We start from the raw sequence: 18,866 nt of genomic DNA on the forward strand, positions 1-18,866 counted from the left end.
ACTAAAGTTAATTTGGATCGTTGGTATATAAAGAGGAGCATTAGAAATAAAACAAATTTAATTTAAGAAATTTTTAAGTTTTTTGTTTTTTCATATATCATCAAAACAATAATCAGGATATTCAAATAATAGCATGACGATTGTCGTCCGTACAATGAACTTTCACTACTCGTAGTTTTGTTTAATTTGAAGCTAAGTTTTGTATTTTTGTTTTTGTTTTGATTTTTATTTTTTAATTTGTATATGTAGTAATATGGAGTTGCTATTTTCCTTCGTCATCACTTGTCTCATTTTTGCTCCAGTAATATTTGCCGAATAATACTAATAAGCTTCAATACGAATAAATTTAGGGGTGTTGTTATTTGTCGCTCCCATTTTACCGGGTAACGCTCCCTTTTTTTCTTGAAATTCCAATTTTGCCCCTAATATATAAATACGGTTTTTTCCTTCCCGACCAACATTTCTCACTTCTTTACTTCTCTCTCTAACTCTCTTACTCTCAAACTCTCTTACTCTCTAACTCTCTAAAACAATTTTTTTTTTTTAAAAAAAAAATTCCAAAATTGTTCTTCATTTTTTAAAAAAACAACAATCATCATAAACACAAAAGAAAATGGGTGATTCGAGGCGGATTAGGCTGAGATTCGGAGGGAGGACCTTCGGCGGCGCTGGTGGCAGGGGCGTAGGCGGCGGCGGCGATGGTGGAGACGAGGTAATTTTTTTTTTTTTTATTTTCGGATCCCAGGAACTTCCGCCCAAAATTTCCGGAAGTTCCATGGAGGATCCGCCTGGAATTTCCGGATCCTCCATGGAACATCCGGAAATTCTGGGCGGATGTCACACTTCCGCCCAGAATTTCCGGATGTTCCATGGAGGATCCGGAAATTCCAGGCGGATCCTCCAAGGAACTTCCGGAAATTTTGGGCGGAAGTTCCATTTTTTTTTTTGTAATTTTTTTTTTTGGCCCGTTAATAAAATTGTTAATTTTTTTTTTCGGATTTTGTTTTTTTTTTTGTTATTTTGAAGTGTTATGGTGATTATTGTTGGTATTATTATTATTGTTGTTGTTATTATTGTGCTTATTATATTTTAAAAAATATGATAATTTTTATTATTTTGTTGATATTAGGTTTTTATTATTAATGCTAAGGTTATTGTTGTTGTTGTTAATTTGTTTTTTTTTTTTTTGGATTTTGTTATTTTTGTTGTTATTTTGAAGTGTTATGGTTAGTATTATTATTATTGTTGTTATTATTATTGTTGATATTATTATTATTATTATTATTATTATTATTATTATTATTGTTGTTGTTGTTATTATTGTTATTATTATTATTATTATTATTATTATTATTATTATAATTATTATTAGTGTTATTATTTTTAAAAATACGATTAGTATTATTATTAAACTAATTTGATATTAGGGTTTTTATGGTTATTGTTGTTGTTTATTTTTTTTTTTTTTTTTTTTGTTGTTGTTGTTGTTATAATAATATTATTATTAGTGTTATTAGTAGTACTATTATTAATATTTTTAATTATGATTAGTATTATAGTTGTTGATATTAGTGTTATTATTATTGTTATTATGGTTATTGTTGTTGTTAATTTGTATTTGTTGTTGTTGTTGTTGTTAGTTATTGTTGTTAGTTATTGTTGTTGTTAAGGTTATATTTGTTGTTGTTAATTTGTATTTGTTGTTGTTTTTGTTGTTGTTATTATTATTGTTGTTATTGTTATTATGGTTATTATGGTTATTGTTATTACTAAAATCGGATTATTTTTTAATTTTATGTAGATCGAGGGTTCTGGTGCTCGACATGCAATATCACGACGTCTGAATGCGTCTGTTAGGAGACAGACATCTCGATCTTCACCGGTTCAGCCCGAGCAGCAGCAATACGGGTCTACTAGTGGTTGGTCGAGAGACCAACAGTCTGGTAGTAGTCGGCCCTTGTACTCTGCAAGTGGAGCACCCATATCTGACGAGGAAGACGAATGTTCGGCTAGTCATGCTGGTGACCGGGATGAAGAACAGGACCCTCAGGATTTCCATATGGTATATAGGGGTCAGTTTGGGAGATTTGTTGGTAGTGGGTCGAGTCAGCCTACTTCCAGCTCTGCAGAGGCATGGTTAGTGCAGGAACCGATGCCGGGTGGGCCTGAGGATGGGTCGGTTATCCCTAGTTTTGGCGGTCACGTGGCACGGTATATCTGGATGGAGCAGGAGCGTAGTGTTTTACGCTGTTTGAGTAGGACAAAGTTATGTTCTGACTTGTGTACTTGGCGAGGCCGTCAATCTGTGGAGGACATTGCGGAGATTGATGCTAGTTGGTTGTCTCACTTGCCCGGCCTGATGTTTAAGAGACTTGATTGGCCGTTGATTTCTGCTTTTGTTGAGAGGTGGCAGCCAGATACGAACACCTTTCACATGCCATTTGGGGAGATTACGATCTTGCTGCACGACGTGTACAACATACTTGGGTTACGGGTTGCAGGCAATATGGTGTCCACTACTCCTAGCACGGACGTGTTACGGGACGAGTGCTCGGTCACCATGGATATGACTCCAGATGATCTGTCTGAGGTTTGCGGCACAAAGACCATTTGGCAGGGTAGTGGGGTGTTGACTGATAAGATTTTTGAGTTGACATTGGTGGTCGACCGGGATTTTAGTGAGCAGCTTGATGCATACTTGTGGTTAGTGCTTGGAGGTACACTGTTTGTAGACAAGAGTGGTAACTGTACGCATCCTTCCTTCCTCCACGAGCTATGTCACACGGATGTCCCTATTAACGAGTATGCTTGGGGAACAGCGCACTGGCCTACTTGTATCGGCAACTGGGCACGGCATCACGGAAAGGTGCTGATTCGATTGCTGGTTGTCTCACGCTTCTGCAAGCGTGGATTTACAAGTACTTTCCGTGCTTTCGGCCACAACAGGGTACCTTGACCCGAGACCTTCAAATGCCTCGTGCGTCTGCTTGGGATGTAGGAGCGGGATGTCCTAGCAAGAACCTGGAGCGCCTGTTAGCTTTTCGTACTAGGATTGATGCGGTTACTGACCGTGAGGTGAACTGGCTACCGTACGGAGCTGATCCTGCATTACGAGTGCCCCCCACTTTATTCATTGGCTGCATCCAGTACCGTAACATCATTGAGTCGTACATGCCTGATAGAGTGCTCCGCCAGCTTGGTTTCGTGCAAGGCATTCCCCGCGAGATCATCAGGCCAGAGAAGGCCAAGAGGCCGACTAACTTGAAGATTTATCGGGTAGACTTCCCGACTGAGATGACAGCTGTGATGTGGAACAGGTTTGTCCCTGGGGTATCTCAGAGTGTTGTTTTAGGTGCCCTACCCAGGCTTAGTGCTGCAGCTCCTTCGGTTGCGCCCGGTTACATGCAGTGGCTGTACAGGTTTTCTCACCCGCGGGTATCTCCAGGTCCAGGAGTTACAAGCAACCTGCCTGAGCGGACTAACACTGATTACGTAAGTATTAATGCTTATTATTATATTAACAATGACTTCTATTAATTTTTGTGTTATAATATGTTATTGTTTTATTTGCAGTGGATGGGTCGGTCCATGGAGATTCACCAAAGAGCACTAGCTGAGTATCCTGAAATGTCGAGTGAGACTCGAACAATGACTGAGCAACTTGTATTTGATTGGAAGTCAAAAATGGGACTTTAGATTATTTTAATTAGATGTTCTGTTAGTGATGGTTTTATTTTTATTATGTTATGAACTTATTTGTATTTTATTTTTAAAAATGTAATGTATAAACTGGACACTTATTTTATTTTATATTTGATGTTTTGTTGCATATCATGTTAGATTAAAACCAAATACATATAAAATTAATTTCATAAATCTAATTTTCTTACAAATGTTCAAAGTTAGTGAATGTACATTACAAACTACCTAACTAATGCATCCCACATGTCCCTTCTCAATTGATATGCTTGATCTCAATTGACACTATCCTCGTGGTGTTCCGTCCACCAACCGGCGATCGGCGGGAGTGGTGAATCAGGTACAAGGTCAAGACGGATAAAATGTGATCCACCAACTGTAGCAATCACAAACTCTCGAGTCGGTGACCGAACCCCGTTGCGTGCCCTAAGCGGTAAGACTGTGATGCATGGGTAGTAGCAAGTTGGTACTAGGCCTACTCCGAGACAAATCACCCTTGCGTTGAACCACGTAGCAATAGGAAATAAATCTTGAATTGTAACCATCCAATGCCGCTCCCCGACAGCCCCACCATCCCATCGAATACACTCCACGTTCATCCAAAGTCGCCCAAGCCCGTAAATCCGTTCGTACAAATCAGGATGACCAGCGACCTCGTTCGCTATTGTTTCCCGAGCGTCATACCACTTATTTTGATCGCCAAAGAAGAAGTCGGCGACACAACGAAAGCCACAGTTCCCATCACCAATGACATCCTTCCAAGACGAAATGTACGGCAATATTGGGGCTGGAAGCAAGTTCAAATACCTGCATTGACTAATGTCACTTGGATCTACAACACAAAATTAAAAGATAAATTATTAGTAAAGCTACAAGTATTAAGTTTACATATTTTTATGTTAAATATAGAATTTTAGTATTACCTGGTTCTTGGTCACCACCACGTTGAGTGTGTTGACGGTTCACATGCTCGAAATAGCTACGATCACGCCTGGTGTTATTTCTTTTCGGTCGACCACGAGTGTTAAGGTTGATATGTGGTTCTTCAAGGTGTGAATGATCTGGATGTAGCTCCTCCTCAATGATTCGCGTTACATTTCGACGTACGGCCGGGTCACTTTCCATGACTTCGTCGATCAGGGACCGAAAATGTGCAGCCTCCTCGATCGAATCATTTACCACTTCAGGAATGTTAACACCATCACAACCAATAACCAGTGTCTTCCAGAAAGAATGAATTTGGCTGCTATACAATCCCGTCTGTGCAACTATCGATTCATGTCCCGCACAACCTTGGACTTTGTCATGTCCCGCACAACCTGTTTTGCACCCGGACTCAATCCGCTCACTTTACGGTGACCCTCTGGGTACACAATCATTGGGTGGTTATGTGTCCCGGTGTGATCATTTTTCGCAATGATCTTCCAACTTTCGGTGCTGACATCATAATATATCTTGATGTAGAATGGACAACCATTAGCTTTGGTTTTGGTGTCCTTCCGTATCGCGTTCTCCAAATCTCTCGGCTTGCTCCTTCGTGACCGATCACATCGCAAATACCGATATGGCCGACCATATCTGGTTTTTTTATAAGACGATTTCACCAATATAAATCCCAATTTTATGGAAACACCATCAGCCCATGTAACAGCATCGTCAAATGTAGGAAAAAACGTATCGGTGACAAAATTCCCACTATAATTCACACCGTCACCGCCTTCCTCAGATTCCATATCCTATACAAATTAAACAAAACATGCTTTATGTCAAAATAATAATAATAAAAACAATAATAATAATAATAATAATAATTATAATTAAAATAATAAAAATAATAAAAACAATACTAATAATAATAATAATAATAATAACAATACTAATAACAATACTAATAATAATAACAACAAATACAAAACAATAAAAATATAATGATAATAAAAAATTATAACAACAACTACAAAACAATTTATAAGACCATAACGTTAATTAATAAATAAATAATAATAATAATAACAATAACAATAATAATAATAATAATAATATTAATATTAATATTAATATTAAAATTATATTTCTACTAATAATAACAATATTAATAATATTAATATTAATATTAAAATTATATTTCTACTAATTAATAATAACAATATCAACAACAACAACAACAATAAAAATAACAGCAACAACAACAATAATAATATCAACTACAACAACAACAATAATATCAACATATTACTAATAATAATAATAATAATAATAATAATAATAATAATAATAATAATAATAATAATAATAATAATAATAATAATAATAATAATGAAACAAAAAATAAACATATTACTAATAATCATATTAATACAACAAAATTACATTAATTATCAAATACTAAATCACAACAATAATCACAAGACCACGAAAAAAAATACATAAAAAAAAAAAAAAAAAAAAAAAAAAAATTATAGGGACATCCGCCTAAAATTTCCGGATGTCCCTAGGTACATCCGCTTGAAATTTCCGGATGTTCCTTGGTACATCCGGAAATTTTAGGCGGATGTACCTAGGACATCCGGAAATTTTAGGCGGATGTCCTAATTACCGAAAATAAAAAAAAAAAAAACTTACAGAATGATCCGACGCATTCTCCGGCGTACGTATGTTCCACTCGCCGTCCATGACCCAAGACCCGTCGGCAAATTTAACGATTTTTGAAAATAGAAAATTTAGGTGGTCGTGGGGACCGATTTGGTTGCATGGTCGTGGGGACCGATTTTGGGAAGCTCGGGACAACAATGTCGTGAAGTAAGGGGACCGTTTCATGTATTGTGTCCAAATGGGGAACAAGGTCCTTTATGCATAAAGGGCATAGTGGTCCATTCAAGTCAAAAAGGGAGCGTTACCTGGTAAAATGGGAGCGACAAATAGCAGTTGAGTAAATTTAGTCTGCACTCACATAAGATGAAATTTTCCTTATTCTCTGACATAATATATGTTACTCATGCAGTCATGCATAAACTACGACCAACCTTTTCTTTATAATATGCGTCATTTTAATTAATAAAAGTGTCTAATAATATGATTAATAATGATTGAAAATCGTTTTATTACTGACTGCTTCAGATCATACATTAGGATATCTAATCAGGTAGGATCTGGTGGTTAGACTTGGTGGTCTTCATAATTTTGTTTCTTATTTGCCGACGTTTTTGTAAAGGGTATTAAACATAATACTCTATGTATTAAATATTCTACTCCATAACATATATGGTGTGCATCGTAAGTCACATACTACCTAAACACACGAGATAGCCAAAACACCGATAAATTACTCCTATGTACGTGTGATAAACTATGACGAATGAGATAAGTTTGTATACATATATGCACGATATATGTCGTATGTCGTCTACACAAAGAAATCTATACGGTTCCCTGGACAAAATGTTAGATACTTATATGCACGGTCGCTCGTTTGATCGATACTTGGATCTACTGACTTCATCTGAATCTTGTAGGATAGAATAATAATGTACCCGTACTCTTTAATTCAAATATCTTGGTTTTTCTTAGTCGTCAATTATTATAATTAACTGAAAGATCTATCTATAATTCTATATATATGCATGTTCATAATTATCGAGAAAATAAAAAATATAACAAAAAAATATGGAATAATCAACCAAGGACCAAGCCAAAACTTATGGAAACCAATTGGGGCACGTTTCCCACTTCTAGCATGTAGTATTTGCAGTTCACTTTGATGCTCAATCATTGAATTTAAGAAAATCGGTCAAATTTTTAATTTTATCATATAGTAGTACAAGAATAAATATAATATATTAACACCAAAAAATTTAATTTATCATATATATTAGCACCAAATTGTAAAGGGTATTTGTGGTAATTGAAAATTCAACCCATGCGTGCATGTATGTCAATCCAACGCTTATTAATGCATAGTTTTGATAATAAAATTTGATGATGTGATTAGCATATAATTTAATTTATATCACTATATACAAATGGCCTCATAGTTGAATGACAAGTTCAGTTGTCTTATATGAATCGATGAGATCCCACACAAAATTCTCTAATAATTTGTCATTTGATTGTCAATCTTCCAAATAAAACACTCTTTTTCGGATTAGTTTGTCTTTAATTGTCAAAATTATACAAATTTCATGTTGACAAAATTTGGCAATCAGTATTGCAATGTTCGCAATCAATTATTGGTTGTTGGCTTGTTCACTTGACTTGCATTTTTTTTTTTCATTAGCTAATTGGTTGTACTGTACTAGTTAAGTCTTAATAGTTTTGGGATAAGATAAAATATACGGAGTATTGATTGTTTACAAAAGTTATGTTTTACAATAATTGATGAACAAAAAATAAAATACCGATACGATGCTAAATTTGATATATAGATTGAGCTCGGTTTATGGCTATCAAAGTAACCCATTTATTTTATCTTCACTTATTATTTTTTAATACTTGGACAACATGATTTCCTAGTAACTTTAATTGTAGCAAAGAAATTAAGTAAGATTTAAAAAAAGTATAGCCTAGTACATACTTATGTGCTTCATCATATGTCTCTCTTTTCTTATTCATCCGTTTATAAGTTTGCTTACAACACTGTACTAAGGGCCTGTTCTCATTGACTGAACTCAGCTGAACTGAACTGAACTGAAATGAATATTTTATAAGAGAAAGAAATTAGGAGTTGAACTGAATTTCAACGTATGAGAACAAACCCTAATTCGTCGCAACCCACCCATTAACTAAGTCCAAATTGTGTATGCAAGCAATCAACTTAAGTTAAATTAGGAGATACAATGAAGTATTAGGTCAAACTAGAAAAATTCAAACCAGATTAAATCAAACGTTAATAAATTTAGACCAAAACACCTTATTTCATTGGGATACCTATAACATAAACTTTGAAAGTAGTATGTAGTCTTGTAGAGCTTGTGATTTTCAGACCCTTATTTCACTTGTCTTTCTAATTGGGAAATGGGAATGATGACCATGCATGTGCATGTGACTTTCTTCTCTTCCTTTGCCCCTTTCTTCACCGCACAAGCTCAATAGTAAACCAGGAGTAACCACATTTACACCTTTTTTTGACCCTGTTTTCCTTTTTTCCAATTTCACATTTCTTCTTAAAAACAAATTCATTTGAATATAGTATAGGTAATTAAATTATTACCTGTCCCTTTGTTTTCAAATAATTGCTCCACTTTTCTTTTACGGTCGTTTTTAAATACTTGCTCTATTTTCTTATTTGAAAGTTTTTATAATATTTAATTTGCACTCGTATCTCTCAACCAATATGACCCAATTTTATTACTTTTGGATTCTCGCTCCTCCAATTTACCTTCTACTAACCCCACTATCTCTATATTTTATTACTTTTTTTTTCAATTTTTCCTAAAACTACTTTGACTAGTAATTTGACTCCTTTTATACAATTTCTCCAATTTCTACTTTGACATTCCGCGCATGAAGATTTGAAGCAAGTATTTAAATAACATTTTAAAAAAAAAAAAAAAAGAAAAACAGTAGCTTGATTGATTAAAGAAAGTGAAAACTGTAAAATGAGTAATTAATTAATAATATTGTAATCAACTGTCAACAGAAAGTGAAAACTGTAAAATGAGTAATTAATTAATAATATTGTAATCAACTGTCAACATCCTCCCCATATCTCAATCTCTTTCTGTGTGTTTCCATCCACACGTGTGCACTATTACACATAACAACAAAAGTTTTTACAGATGAGCAGACTCTTGAAAGACTTGAAGAGTTGTCATTTTATTATTCCTTATTCCTTTTCTTATTATTTTTTTTTTTATTGATTTAATTAGGTTCCTTCAACATAATAATTTGTTACTACTACGTACCAAGTTAATTGTTGTTATTGGTGGTTTAGCTAACAAGATTAATGGACAGTAAAACAATTTGCATGAGCTCAATGTATTATACTATGTGCTCTAAAAGTTGATAGAAATGTCAGATCTCTGAATAATTATTGCTTGGAATTTTTTGGAATGTACTTCCTTCCCTCCATAATAACTTATTTGATTTTTGCTTTCAATATTTTGAAATAATTTACAGTTTTTTCTTATGATCACTCTTTGTTTATATCATCTCTCTTCTATTTCATCGCTCTTGCTTTATGAAATCTCAACTATTCAATTCACCCGCAAGTAATTGATACTCTCATACTCATATCAATTTAACAACATTTTTTTTATTTATCTTCGTGTCAAAAGCAACTCATAATTTTCATGGGTGGCAAAAGCATATATTTAGGAGTTTGTTTTACTAACAAAAATCATATCAATTTAGATTACATATACAATCCTATCAGTTTAGATTACATAAATATAAAATCTTATCAATTTAGATTACATATACAATCCTATCAATTTAGATTACATATACAATCCTATCAATTTAGATTACATATACAATCCTATTAATTTAGATTACACATACAATCCTATCTCCATGATTTGTTTCCAGCTAAAAATGACCATGATCTGTTTCCAGCTAAAAATGATCATGAATATTATGCAGACCAATTCTGATTACAAGTAATCTTTTGACATATTTAGCTAACACAGAATATACGTAGTTTTAGCTAACACAGAATATACGTAGTATCATCAACTTCCATTTTTCTCGGATCAATTCTTACACATAACATAAATAAAAGCGATAATGTTTTATAATTGTGATATACTATATCTCTCAATTTATTATTATTAAAATATAGTTTTTTTTATGAAAATAAAAATCCAACTTAAAGATTTAATATCAAAGTAAGTTGCTATCTATCTATGATAAACCTACACAATATTCCCCTCCCAATGACAAAATATAGGATACAATTAGAGGTGCTAATTGAGTTGAGCAGCTCGCGAGCAACTCGTACTCGACTCGGTCAACGCTCGGTCAAAACTCGACTCGAGTTGGCTCGACTCGACTCGAGTTGGCTCGACTCGACTCGAGATGCTAACGAGCACGAGTTGAGCAAGCTCTAACTCGACTCGATAAGCTCGTGAGCAACTCGATAATATAATATTAATATAGAATTTGCAAACAACAAGTTACTATCTTTAAACAAATTTGACACTTATTAAGCCTTAATTTATATCATAAAAAAAGAAAGAGTAAATTTTTAATAAAATCTATATATAATAAGGAAAACAATATTAATTGAACAAAAAATAAATAAAGGCATATAATAATAGAAGGACCAAAATTTTAACGAGCAGAATGTGAGCTGCTCGACTCGATTCGAAACTTTAACGAGCACGAGTCGAGCAGGTTTTATTTGCTCGGAACTTTAGCAGCACAAGTTGAGCACATGTAAAAAGTTTTCGAGTTGAGTCGAGCACCCCTCAGCTCGTGATCGAATCGCTCGATAAGCACCCCTAGATACAATACATTTATTAAAATAGGAAACACTACTAACTAGGATAGTGCCCTTCCATAGCTAAGGTGGGTGCATGATTTTGGCCCTATATATGACCCCCCCCATCACACCCTTAAAAGACCTATATATACACCTTCTTTCACCTCACCCTCCTTAGTTCTTAAAACCAACTCTCCATTTCTCTCTCTAAACCATCTTTCTCTCTCCTCTCTCACTTTTTTTTTTCTCTCTCCTCATTTGAGCAACAAAGGGAGTTTCTTAGAGAGAGAAAGGGAAAAAGAAAAAAATCATCAAAAATGGCATTTTTTATTGTAGCTTTTGCTGTGATTTTCAGCTTGTTTTGCTTCTCATCTGCTTTGTTAAGATGGAATGAACTTAGATATAGGAAGAAAGGTTTGCCTCCTGGTACAATGGGCTGGCCTATTTTTGGTGAAACTACTGAGTTCCTTAAACAAGGCCCTAACTTCATTAAAAACCAAAGATCAAGGTTTGTTCCTCTTCTTAAAACAGAGTCCCCTGTTTTTTCATTAAAAATATCCCCTGTTTTTCATTAAAAATATCCCCTGTTTTTCCCACCTCTCTACTTTTGTCTCTAAAAGTTCTTCGTGTTTCGACAGTGATTATCTTACCGTTAAAATCAAAATAGGAAGAACTTTCAAAGACGGGATTTTTTTTGAAGGGTGACTATTATTTGACCAAGATTATATCTTTATTAATTAAGAATTTTTACTTGTTTTTTTGTAGATATGGGAATTTCTTTAAGTCCCACATATTAGGGTGCCCAACAATAGTGTCAATGGATCCAGAGTTAAACAGGTACATACTAATGAATGAATCAAAAGGGTTAGTACCAGGGTACCCACAGTCAATGTTAGACATTCTTGGAAAATGTAACATTGCTGCTGTTCATGGCTCCACTCACAAGTACATGAGAGGTGCCCTTCTTTCTTTGGTCAGCCCCACTATGATTAGAGATCATATTCTTCCCAAAGTTGATCACTTCATGAGATCCCATCTTAGTAATTGGCAAGATCATGTCATTGACATCCAAGAAAAGTCTAAGGAGGTCAGTTCTTCTATCCCCCTCCTTTTACTTTTTCCTTTCTTCACTCATTATGTCTTTTAAACTCGGCCCACACGTGCCTGAAATGAAGAGTCCAAGTAACATAACAATATAACATGTTCCTGTAACGTGTTGATTAACATTATTTTTCTAATAGTTGCATGTGTTTGTTTGTGTTCAGATGGCTTTCTTATCTTCCTTGAAGCAAATTGCTGGGATTGAATCAAGCTCAACTGCTCAAGAATTTATGTCTGAATTCTTCAAGCTTGTTGTTGGGACCTTGTCTCTCCCTATTGACCTCCCCGGCACCAACTATCGTAGGGGTTTTCAGGTAATTTTACCATAACAAATCTTTATTTTTATTTTTTTTGGTTCATTTTTGTTATTTAAAAAAAAAAAAAAACAGAATGATGAATATATTTTCCTTTTTGTGTTATTACAGGCAAGGAAGGCCATAGTGAATATTTTGACACAACTTATTAAAGAAAGAAGAGCAACAGAAAGAATAGAAGTTGATATACTTAATTGTCTCTTAAAAGAAGAGGAAAATAAGTATAAATTAAGTGATGAAGAGATCATTGATCTCATCATTACTCTTGCATATTCTGGTTATGAAACTGTCTCCACTACTTCAATGATGGCTGTCAAGTACCTTCATGATCACCCCCATGTTCTAGAAGAGCTAAGAGTAAGCTATACTCGTACTTCTTTGTCGGAATCAGTTGTCACATTGTCGTAACCTCTCGTTGTTGTCTATCAAAGTTCTAACAATTTATGTGTCATTTTTTGTAGAAAGAGCATTTGGCAATCAGAGCAAAAAAGAAGCCAGAAGACCCAATTACTTGGGAAGATTACAAGGCTATGAAATTCACTAGAGCTGTAAGAACAATACTAAACCATACTTTACTACATTAATTTTTGTTTAATTTCTTTTTAACATATGATCTAATTTATATATTTTCTTTTAACAGGTGATATTTGAGACATCAAGATTAGCAACAATTGTTAATGGAGTATTGAGAAAAACAACAAAAGATATGGAAATAAATGGTGGGTTTATTTGACATTAAACCATATTATAAAATATTTTAATGCATAAATATGTGATTAGCCCATGTTACTAGTCATTTAATTATGGACTGCCTTTTTGGTGGGTTGATCTGCTCAAGGTGGCTAAGAAGTTAGAATTAAGTTACACTTTATTACAACTTTGGAAATATAAAATGTAAAAGACCATACTTATTGTGAACTTTTGGGTTAATTAAATCCTTTTTTTAGTGGGCCCTATTATATTTTGATCCACATGGTCTGCCTATAATTCTGACCCATAGTGTTACATCCCTTTAGGCCCATAGCTTTTGGTGCACATTGCATAATTCTATAAGAAGATCTTCATATATAATCATATAAGGATAACTTTTATTTTGCTTAAAGTCAACATGCTATGTTATGTTACATGCACTTATATTTCACTCTCAATAAAGTTGTGTATATAAAGTATGATAGCTCTTTCAATATGTTTTTAGACTTTTAAAACCAACGTGCACATATAGAAGAGTTCTAATCATCGATTTTGGACATTGAAACTTACCTTGTGCTTACTCTCTATATATGCTAAATTGATAATAGTACTCGTATTAATGACTAACGTAATTTTATTACAAAATATCAGGTTTCGTGATCCCGGAAGGATGGAGAATTTATGTATATACAAGAGAAGTAAATTATGATCCATACTTGTACCCTGATCCATTGTCATTCAATCCATGGAGATGGATGGTAAGCGAACAAATTCATTAATCAATTCGACCTACTATTAACAACTAATTAATTTGAAATAAATGTACATTATTATTCACATTTTGTTCTTACATAATATTTCAGGATAGGAGCTTGGAGTCGCAGAATTACTTTCTAATATTTGGAGGAGGGACAAGGCAATGCCCTGGCAAGGAATTAGGAATTGCTGAAATTTCTACATTTCTTCATTATTTTGTGACAAGATACAGGTATAAATATTGATAAATTAATATAAACCTTATATTAATCACTACTACATAGTTGATGGTATATAAATGTAACGAAAAACTAACAAGTTTGTTCTAATTTTGCTGTAAAATTGCAGATGGGAAGAGGTTGAGGGTAATAAGCTTGTCAAGTTCCCAAGAGTGGAAGCACCAAATGGATTGCGAATTCGAGTTTCGAGTTATTAGAGGGAAATTAAAATTGAATTAGACTCCATTGTAGTGTACAGAATTAGCACAGGCAGATGAGATAAGGGATTTTTTATACAATAATTCCCTAACATCTAACACATGTAGAATTTATAATGAAATATAACATTCATTTGATGAGGTGCCCTGATTGTTTCTCGTGTTCTTTTAATTTTACTTGTATTTTATTACTAGTAAAAAACTTTTGTACACCAGTTACAATACATGGGAATAATTACTTGTTGATCGATATATTTTTTTTTAAAGAACTTGTTGATCGATAATTTGTTGTTAATTGTCCATTAATATATCGTCCTAAGTTAATATGCCCAATCTTAATCAATTTGTCATAGAAAAAAAGGTCATTTTTGTGAATATAATTGATTATACATCGCTCAAATAGAATCAGATCAATTGAATATTACATCATCAAACATGATGAACTAACTTAATTAATTAAAATAAGAACCTTCTATTCATTGCCTTAACATCTAACCAAAAAAAAAAAGAAAAAAAAAAAGGTCTAAAAGAAGCATAAAAATTTAAAGTGTATGTTACTTAGTCCCTTCATTTATTTATTTACATAAATATTGACGAAAACTCATTATTTTATCTTTAATACCCTTTATTAAATTAAAATTACTCTCTAATATAATTATTGTATAAGGCGAGGTCAAATCATATATGAGTAAAAATTTTACAAAGTAATTGTGTTTGACATTTGGACACACACCCATGTCACATAACTAATACGTAACCCATAAGCATGCAAAGAAGCTAAAAAGATTTAATGAATGAACTAATGTATCAAGAATCTCAATGTCAATCTTCAACACTCATCTATAAAATAAAGATGTTATGATTTCATACAACAATAACTTCATTCCCATCACAAATGATACTCAATTTTAGAATAAAATGATGATAAAATTAAAGTACATATTTCAATAATTTAGGTGTCAATATAAACATAAAAAATAAAAATTCTTCCAAAAAAAAAAAAGTAGTTCTTGATGCTAATGATGTAGAAGTAAGAATGATTGGTTGTATAATCTCATGGGGACCTTGGTACAGTCTGGAAATTGGTCCCAGAAGCAAATGCAACCTTACAGTCTGGTCTTAGCTTAAAGCCTTATTGTCCATATTCTCTATGTGTGCTTCCTAAAGTGAATCTCATCCTTTGCCAATTTTATTGATCATCATTTGCACTAATTTTATTAATTATCTTACCTTATTATATAATTTTATATTTATATAAATATTTTGTAGGCTGGAAAGTTATGTCCACAAATGAAAGGTTATCAAATTTATAACAACATTAAATTAAAAAGAAAGAGCACAATTAAATTAAAGGAGTGAAGCATAACCCATCTTGTTATAAGAAAGTGCAACAAACTTAGTGTGATATTTTTAATTTTGATATTCCTTAAAAGCACACGAATAGGTTTGTTGAATTTGAGCTTCTTTAAAAGCAAGGTACTATTATGTATTATCATGCACCATGATTTAGATAATGATGTTGCAAGTTGTTTGATCATTTTGTGTCTCCTCTACCTTACAATATTATGATTACATCATGCTTAAACAATTAGTGTATGGACCTTAAGAGTACTTGAAAGGAAGGGACGCCAAGGCTTGCGCAATTTTTAATTGCGACGTAATGATATTCTTCTATGTATGCTTAAAATGTTTAATAAGCGAGTTTTGAAAAAAACTAGAAATATTTGTGAATTATTTCAGAGAAGCATTTTGAAAGTTTTAGTAATTAGCAGTGAATATATCTCGATCAGAAAATCCTACATATATAAAGCTCATCATCCTTCATTTTTGTGCATTCCATAAATAGCCAATAATATATCATTACTTTCAACATTAATTTTCTTTTGTAAGTATGTTTTTTTTTTTTTTTTTTTGACGGAATTCTTTGTAAGTTTGTTATATGAAGTATTATATGCATTAATATGAGCACATTCTAGTGATTAAAAAAAAATGTCAAGCACAATTTTGGGTAAATTTTTAGCCCAAACATGCAAATGAAACCTGATGATTGGGCCCTTTTTAATATCACTCAGCCCAAACATGCAAATGAATCCATTTAAATTTTCGGTCCAACATTAAACTCGAATTTTGACTCAATTTGGATCAAGTAAAGTTGGCCACCTTTAACTTTCAACAATTAGACTAGTTTTTAAAGAAGAAATAATTGAGCTTTATTGGGCCAACCACAAACCTTATAAAGAACAAGGCTCAGTCAGATATCCAGTAGGCCTAATAGACAAGAGATTGGGATTGCGGTTGACCAAAGTTTAAAATAGTACTAGTATGACACCAAATATTCCAAAGTCAAACCGTATAATAATACTTACTCCACGACCTAACATTTGACTATGATAGAAACATTTTGAGGGCGTCAAGGCTATTTGGTTTTGCATATAATTATCAAGTGTTCCTTGAAAATAGTTCATGTACAACAATAAAAAATTACGTATTAGTCAAATTGATGTCTTCCAATTGGAATTTGCTTTATGCCTCATGTAGTAGATATGCATGTATATTATTTGAGAATGATACAAAAACTTTCTATTGTATATTCAAGTTACCAAACTTGAATTTAATTTCGATGAGATGTATAAATGAAATTTCAATAAGCTTTTATATTTCGTGAAAAAAGTTTATTGATATTAATGGTTAGCGGAAATTTCATCTAGTGCAAGAATTAGTAGTTAATTATAGTCATTGATCACATCACCACTTTAATAAGAAAGAAGACCCAATTAAGTTGAAATTCATATTGTGAAAGTTGTGGAAATGAATTTGGGATATATTAGAAGATATATACATTGTCCATTTATTAATAAAATTGATTTTTTTTAAAGTGTTCTTCTTTAACTTTGACCGAATTAACTTGTTAACAAATAAACTAAATGTCATTATTCTATATATTAATATAGTTGATTAAAGTTAGCATGTATTTTGAAACAAAAGAAGTAGTATATTACTTGTAATAAGTACTCTACAATTATACATGTTTCCATATTAGTACTTAGAGCTAGAAACACTTTAAGTTGAGAAGAAGTTACGAAGAAGGCAGCAAATTAAAATTTTATTACCTAATAACCGACTATTTCAATGCACATATATTAGCCCTTTGACTATATATTGACACATCATAAACATTTGAAAATTAAGAATGTTAAAAGTACTTAAAAATTGGATCTAAGCCAATAAGATTTGTACAAATATAAGAATAAATAGACAAAACATTGTTCAAGGATTAAGAAAAGTGTCACCCACACCGCAAGTTACTCCTCAATCTTTTGAAGTGGGACAAAACCAATTAATTTTCCCACTTTCGTAGAATCCTAGTACTTAGTACTTGTTCCTTTATCTTTCACTTTCACTTTGTCCAAGTCTAAGTTAACCTAACTTTCTAGTTTACTTCCACTCTCAATTTCCAACTTATTTTCCACTCTTTTCTGCGTGTCTTCGAGTGCTAGCTTGATTATCAGCAATTCAGCATGACTTTGAGTCTACATGCAATCATAATATAGCCATAGTTAAAAAAAAATAAAGTAAAATTATATTATTAACAAAAGAATTAGCTACTACTCCCGGGAAAATTTGATAATATGTGCATCCCTTGATAAGTTTGATGATTAAATAACGAATTAAATAATAATGTGGTGATTTCTCGTTTATATATACAATATGATGAATGCATTGCATGCTTTATTGCTTTATCAGTGAAAATATACAATGCCCCTTAATAATTAAAAACATACCCATGCAAATGCTAAAGAAGAACAATATGTCAATATCCATGTGATTTCTTGCAAAGTCCCCTAAAACTTGAAAAATGTGACAAGTGAACAACAAGATGCATGAAACTAAAACTATAACAAAATGTATTTGAGTTCATTTCATAATTGACAACTTTAATTTAAACAAGAATTTTCATCTAAGAGTGGTTGTTTCATGTGTGAGATTTATACATGAGCAACATATAATGCATCTTATTAACTAGATGTCTTCAAAAGTTGCATTTTCTTTAACCTTAGTAAGTATTTCAGTTCATTAAACAAGAGTCATGCATGTGAAGTTACAACATTATTACTCTCATGGGACTTATACTTCCTTGTATATGTGTTTCGTGTGATGAAATGTATGATCAGAATACTGTTTGAAGCATGTTAACCTTTAATTTTTATGTAAATATCGTATATAAATAGTAAGATATACCTAAAAAAAAAGGCGAGGTAACTAATAAACCAACCATAAGAAGTAATACAGAATATATAGTATGATAATGATATACTTATATTCACCTTATTTTAACATTTGTGCTAGGTAAAAATTTTTTTATCTATTTTTTCTCTTCCCTACAATTCAATATAGTAAAATTACAACTTTTACACGTAAGGCCCTGTTTCATTCACCTTAATTTTGTTGA

The 18,866-nt window shown here is 32.6% G+C and overlaps 2 protein-coding genes across 2 annotated transcripts; both read left to right on the forward strand.

The window, feature by feature from the left end:
* The first annotated feature begins 492 nt into the window (after positions 1 to 492).
* On the forward strand, positions 493 to 3,696 carry LOC145593873 (uncharacterized). Its single transcript, XM_081650236.1, has 4 exons — positions 493 to 712; positions 1,802 to 2,136; positions 3,234 to 3,492; positions 3,574 to 3,696. Exons 1-4 carry the CDS (start codon positions 614 to 616, stop codon positions 3,694 to 3,696), a joined length of 816 nt encoding a protein of 271 aa, XP_081506362.1. The 5' UTR covers positions 493 to 613.
* Positions 3,697 to 11,280: 7,584 nt separating this feature from the next.
* LOC145594479 (cytochrome P450 85A1-like) lies at positions 11,281 to 14,642 on the forward strand. The gene is made up of 9 exons (XM_081650785.1): positions 11,281 to 11,627; positions 11,885 to 12,206; positions 12,385 to 12,534; positions 12,646 to 12,891; positions 12,996 to 13,082; positions 13,175 to 13,253; positions 13,876 to 13,982; positions 14,088 to 14,212; positions 14,329 to 14,642. The coding sequence occupies exons 1-9, from the start codon at positions 11,437 to 11,439 to the stop codon at positions 14,414 to 14,416; spliced, it is 1,395 nt and encodes a 464-aa protein (XP_081506911.1). The 5' UTR covers positions 11,281 to 11,436; the 3' UTR covers positions 14,417 to 14,642.
* The last annotated feature ends 4,224 nt before the right edge of the window (positions 14,643 to 18,866 follow it).

Source organism: Chenopodium album, chromosome 19 (genome assembly GCF_948465745.1).
Source record: "Chenopodium album chromosome 19, dcCheAlbu1.1, whole genome shotgun sequence".
Lineage (NCBI taxonomy): Eukaryota > Viridiplantae > Streptophyta > Magnoliopsida > Caryophyllales > Amaranthaceae > Chenopodium > Chenopodium album.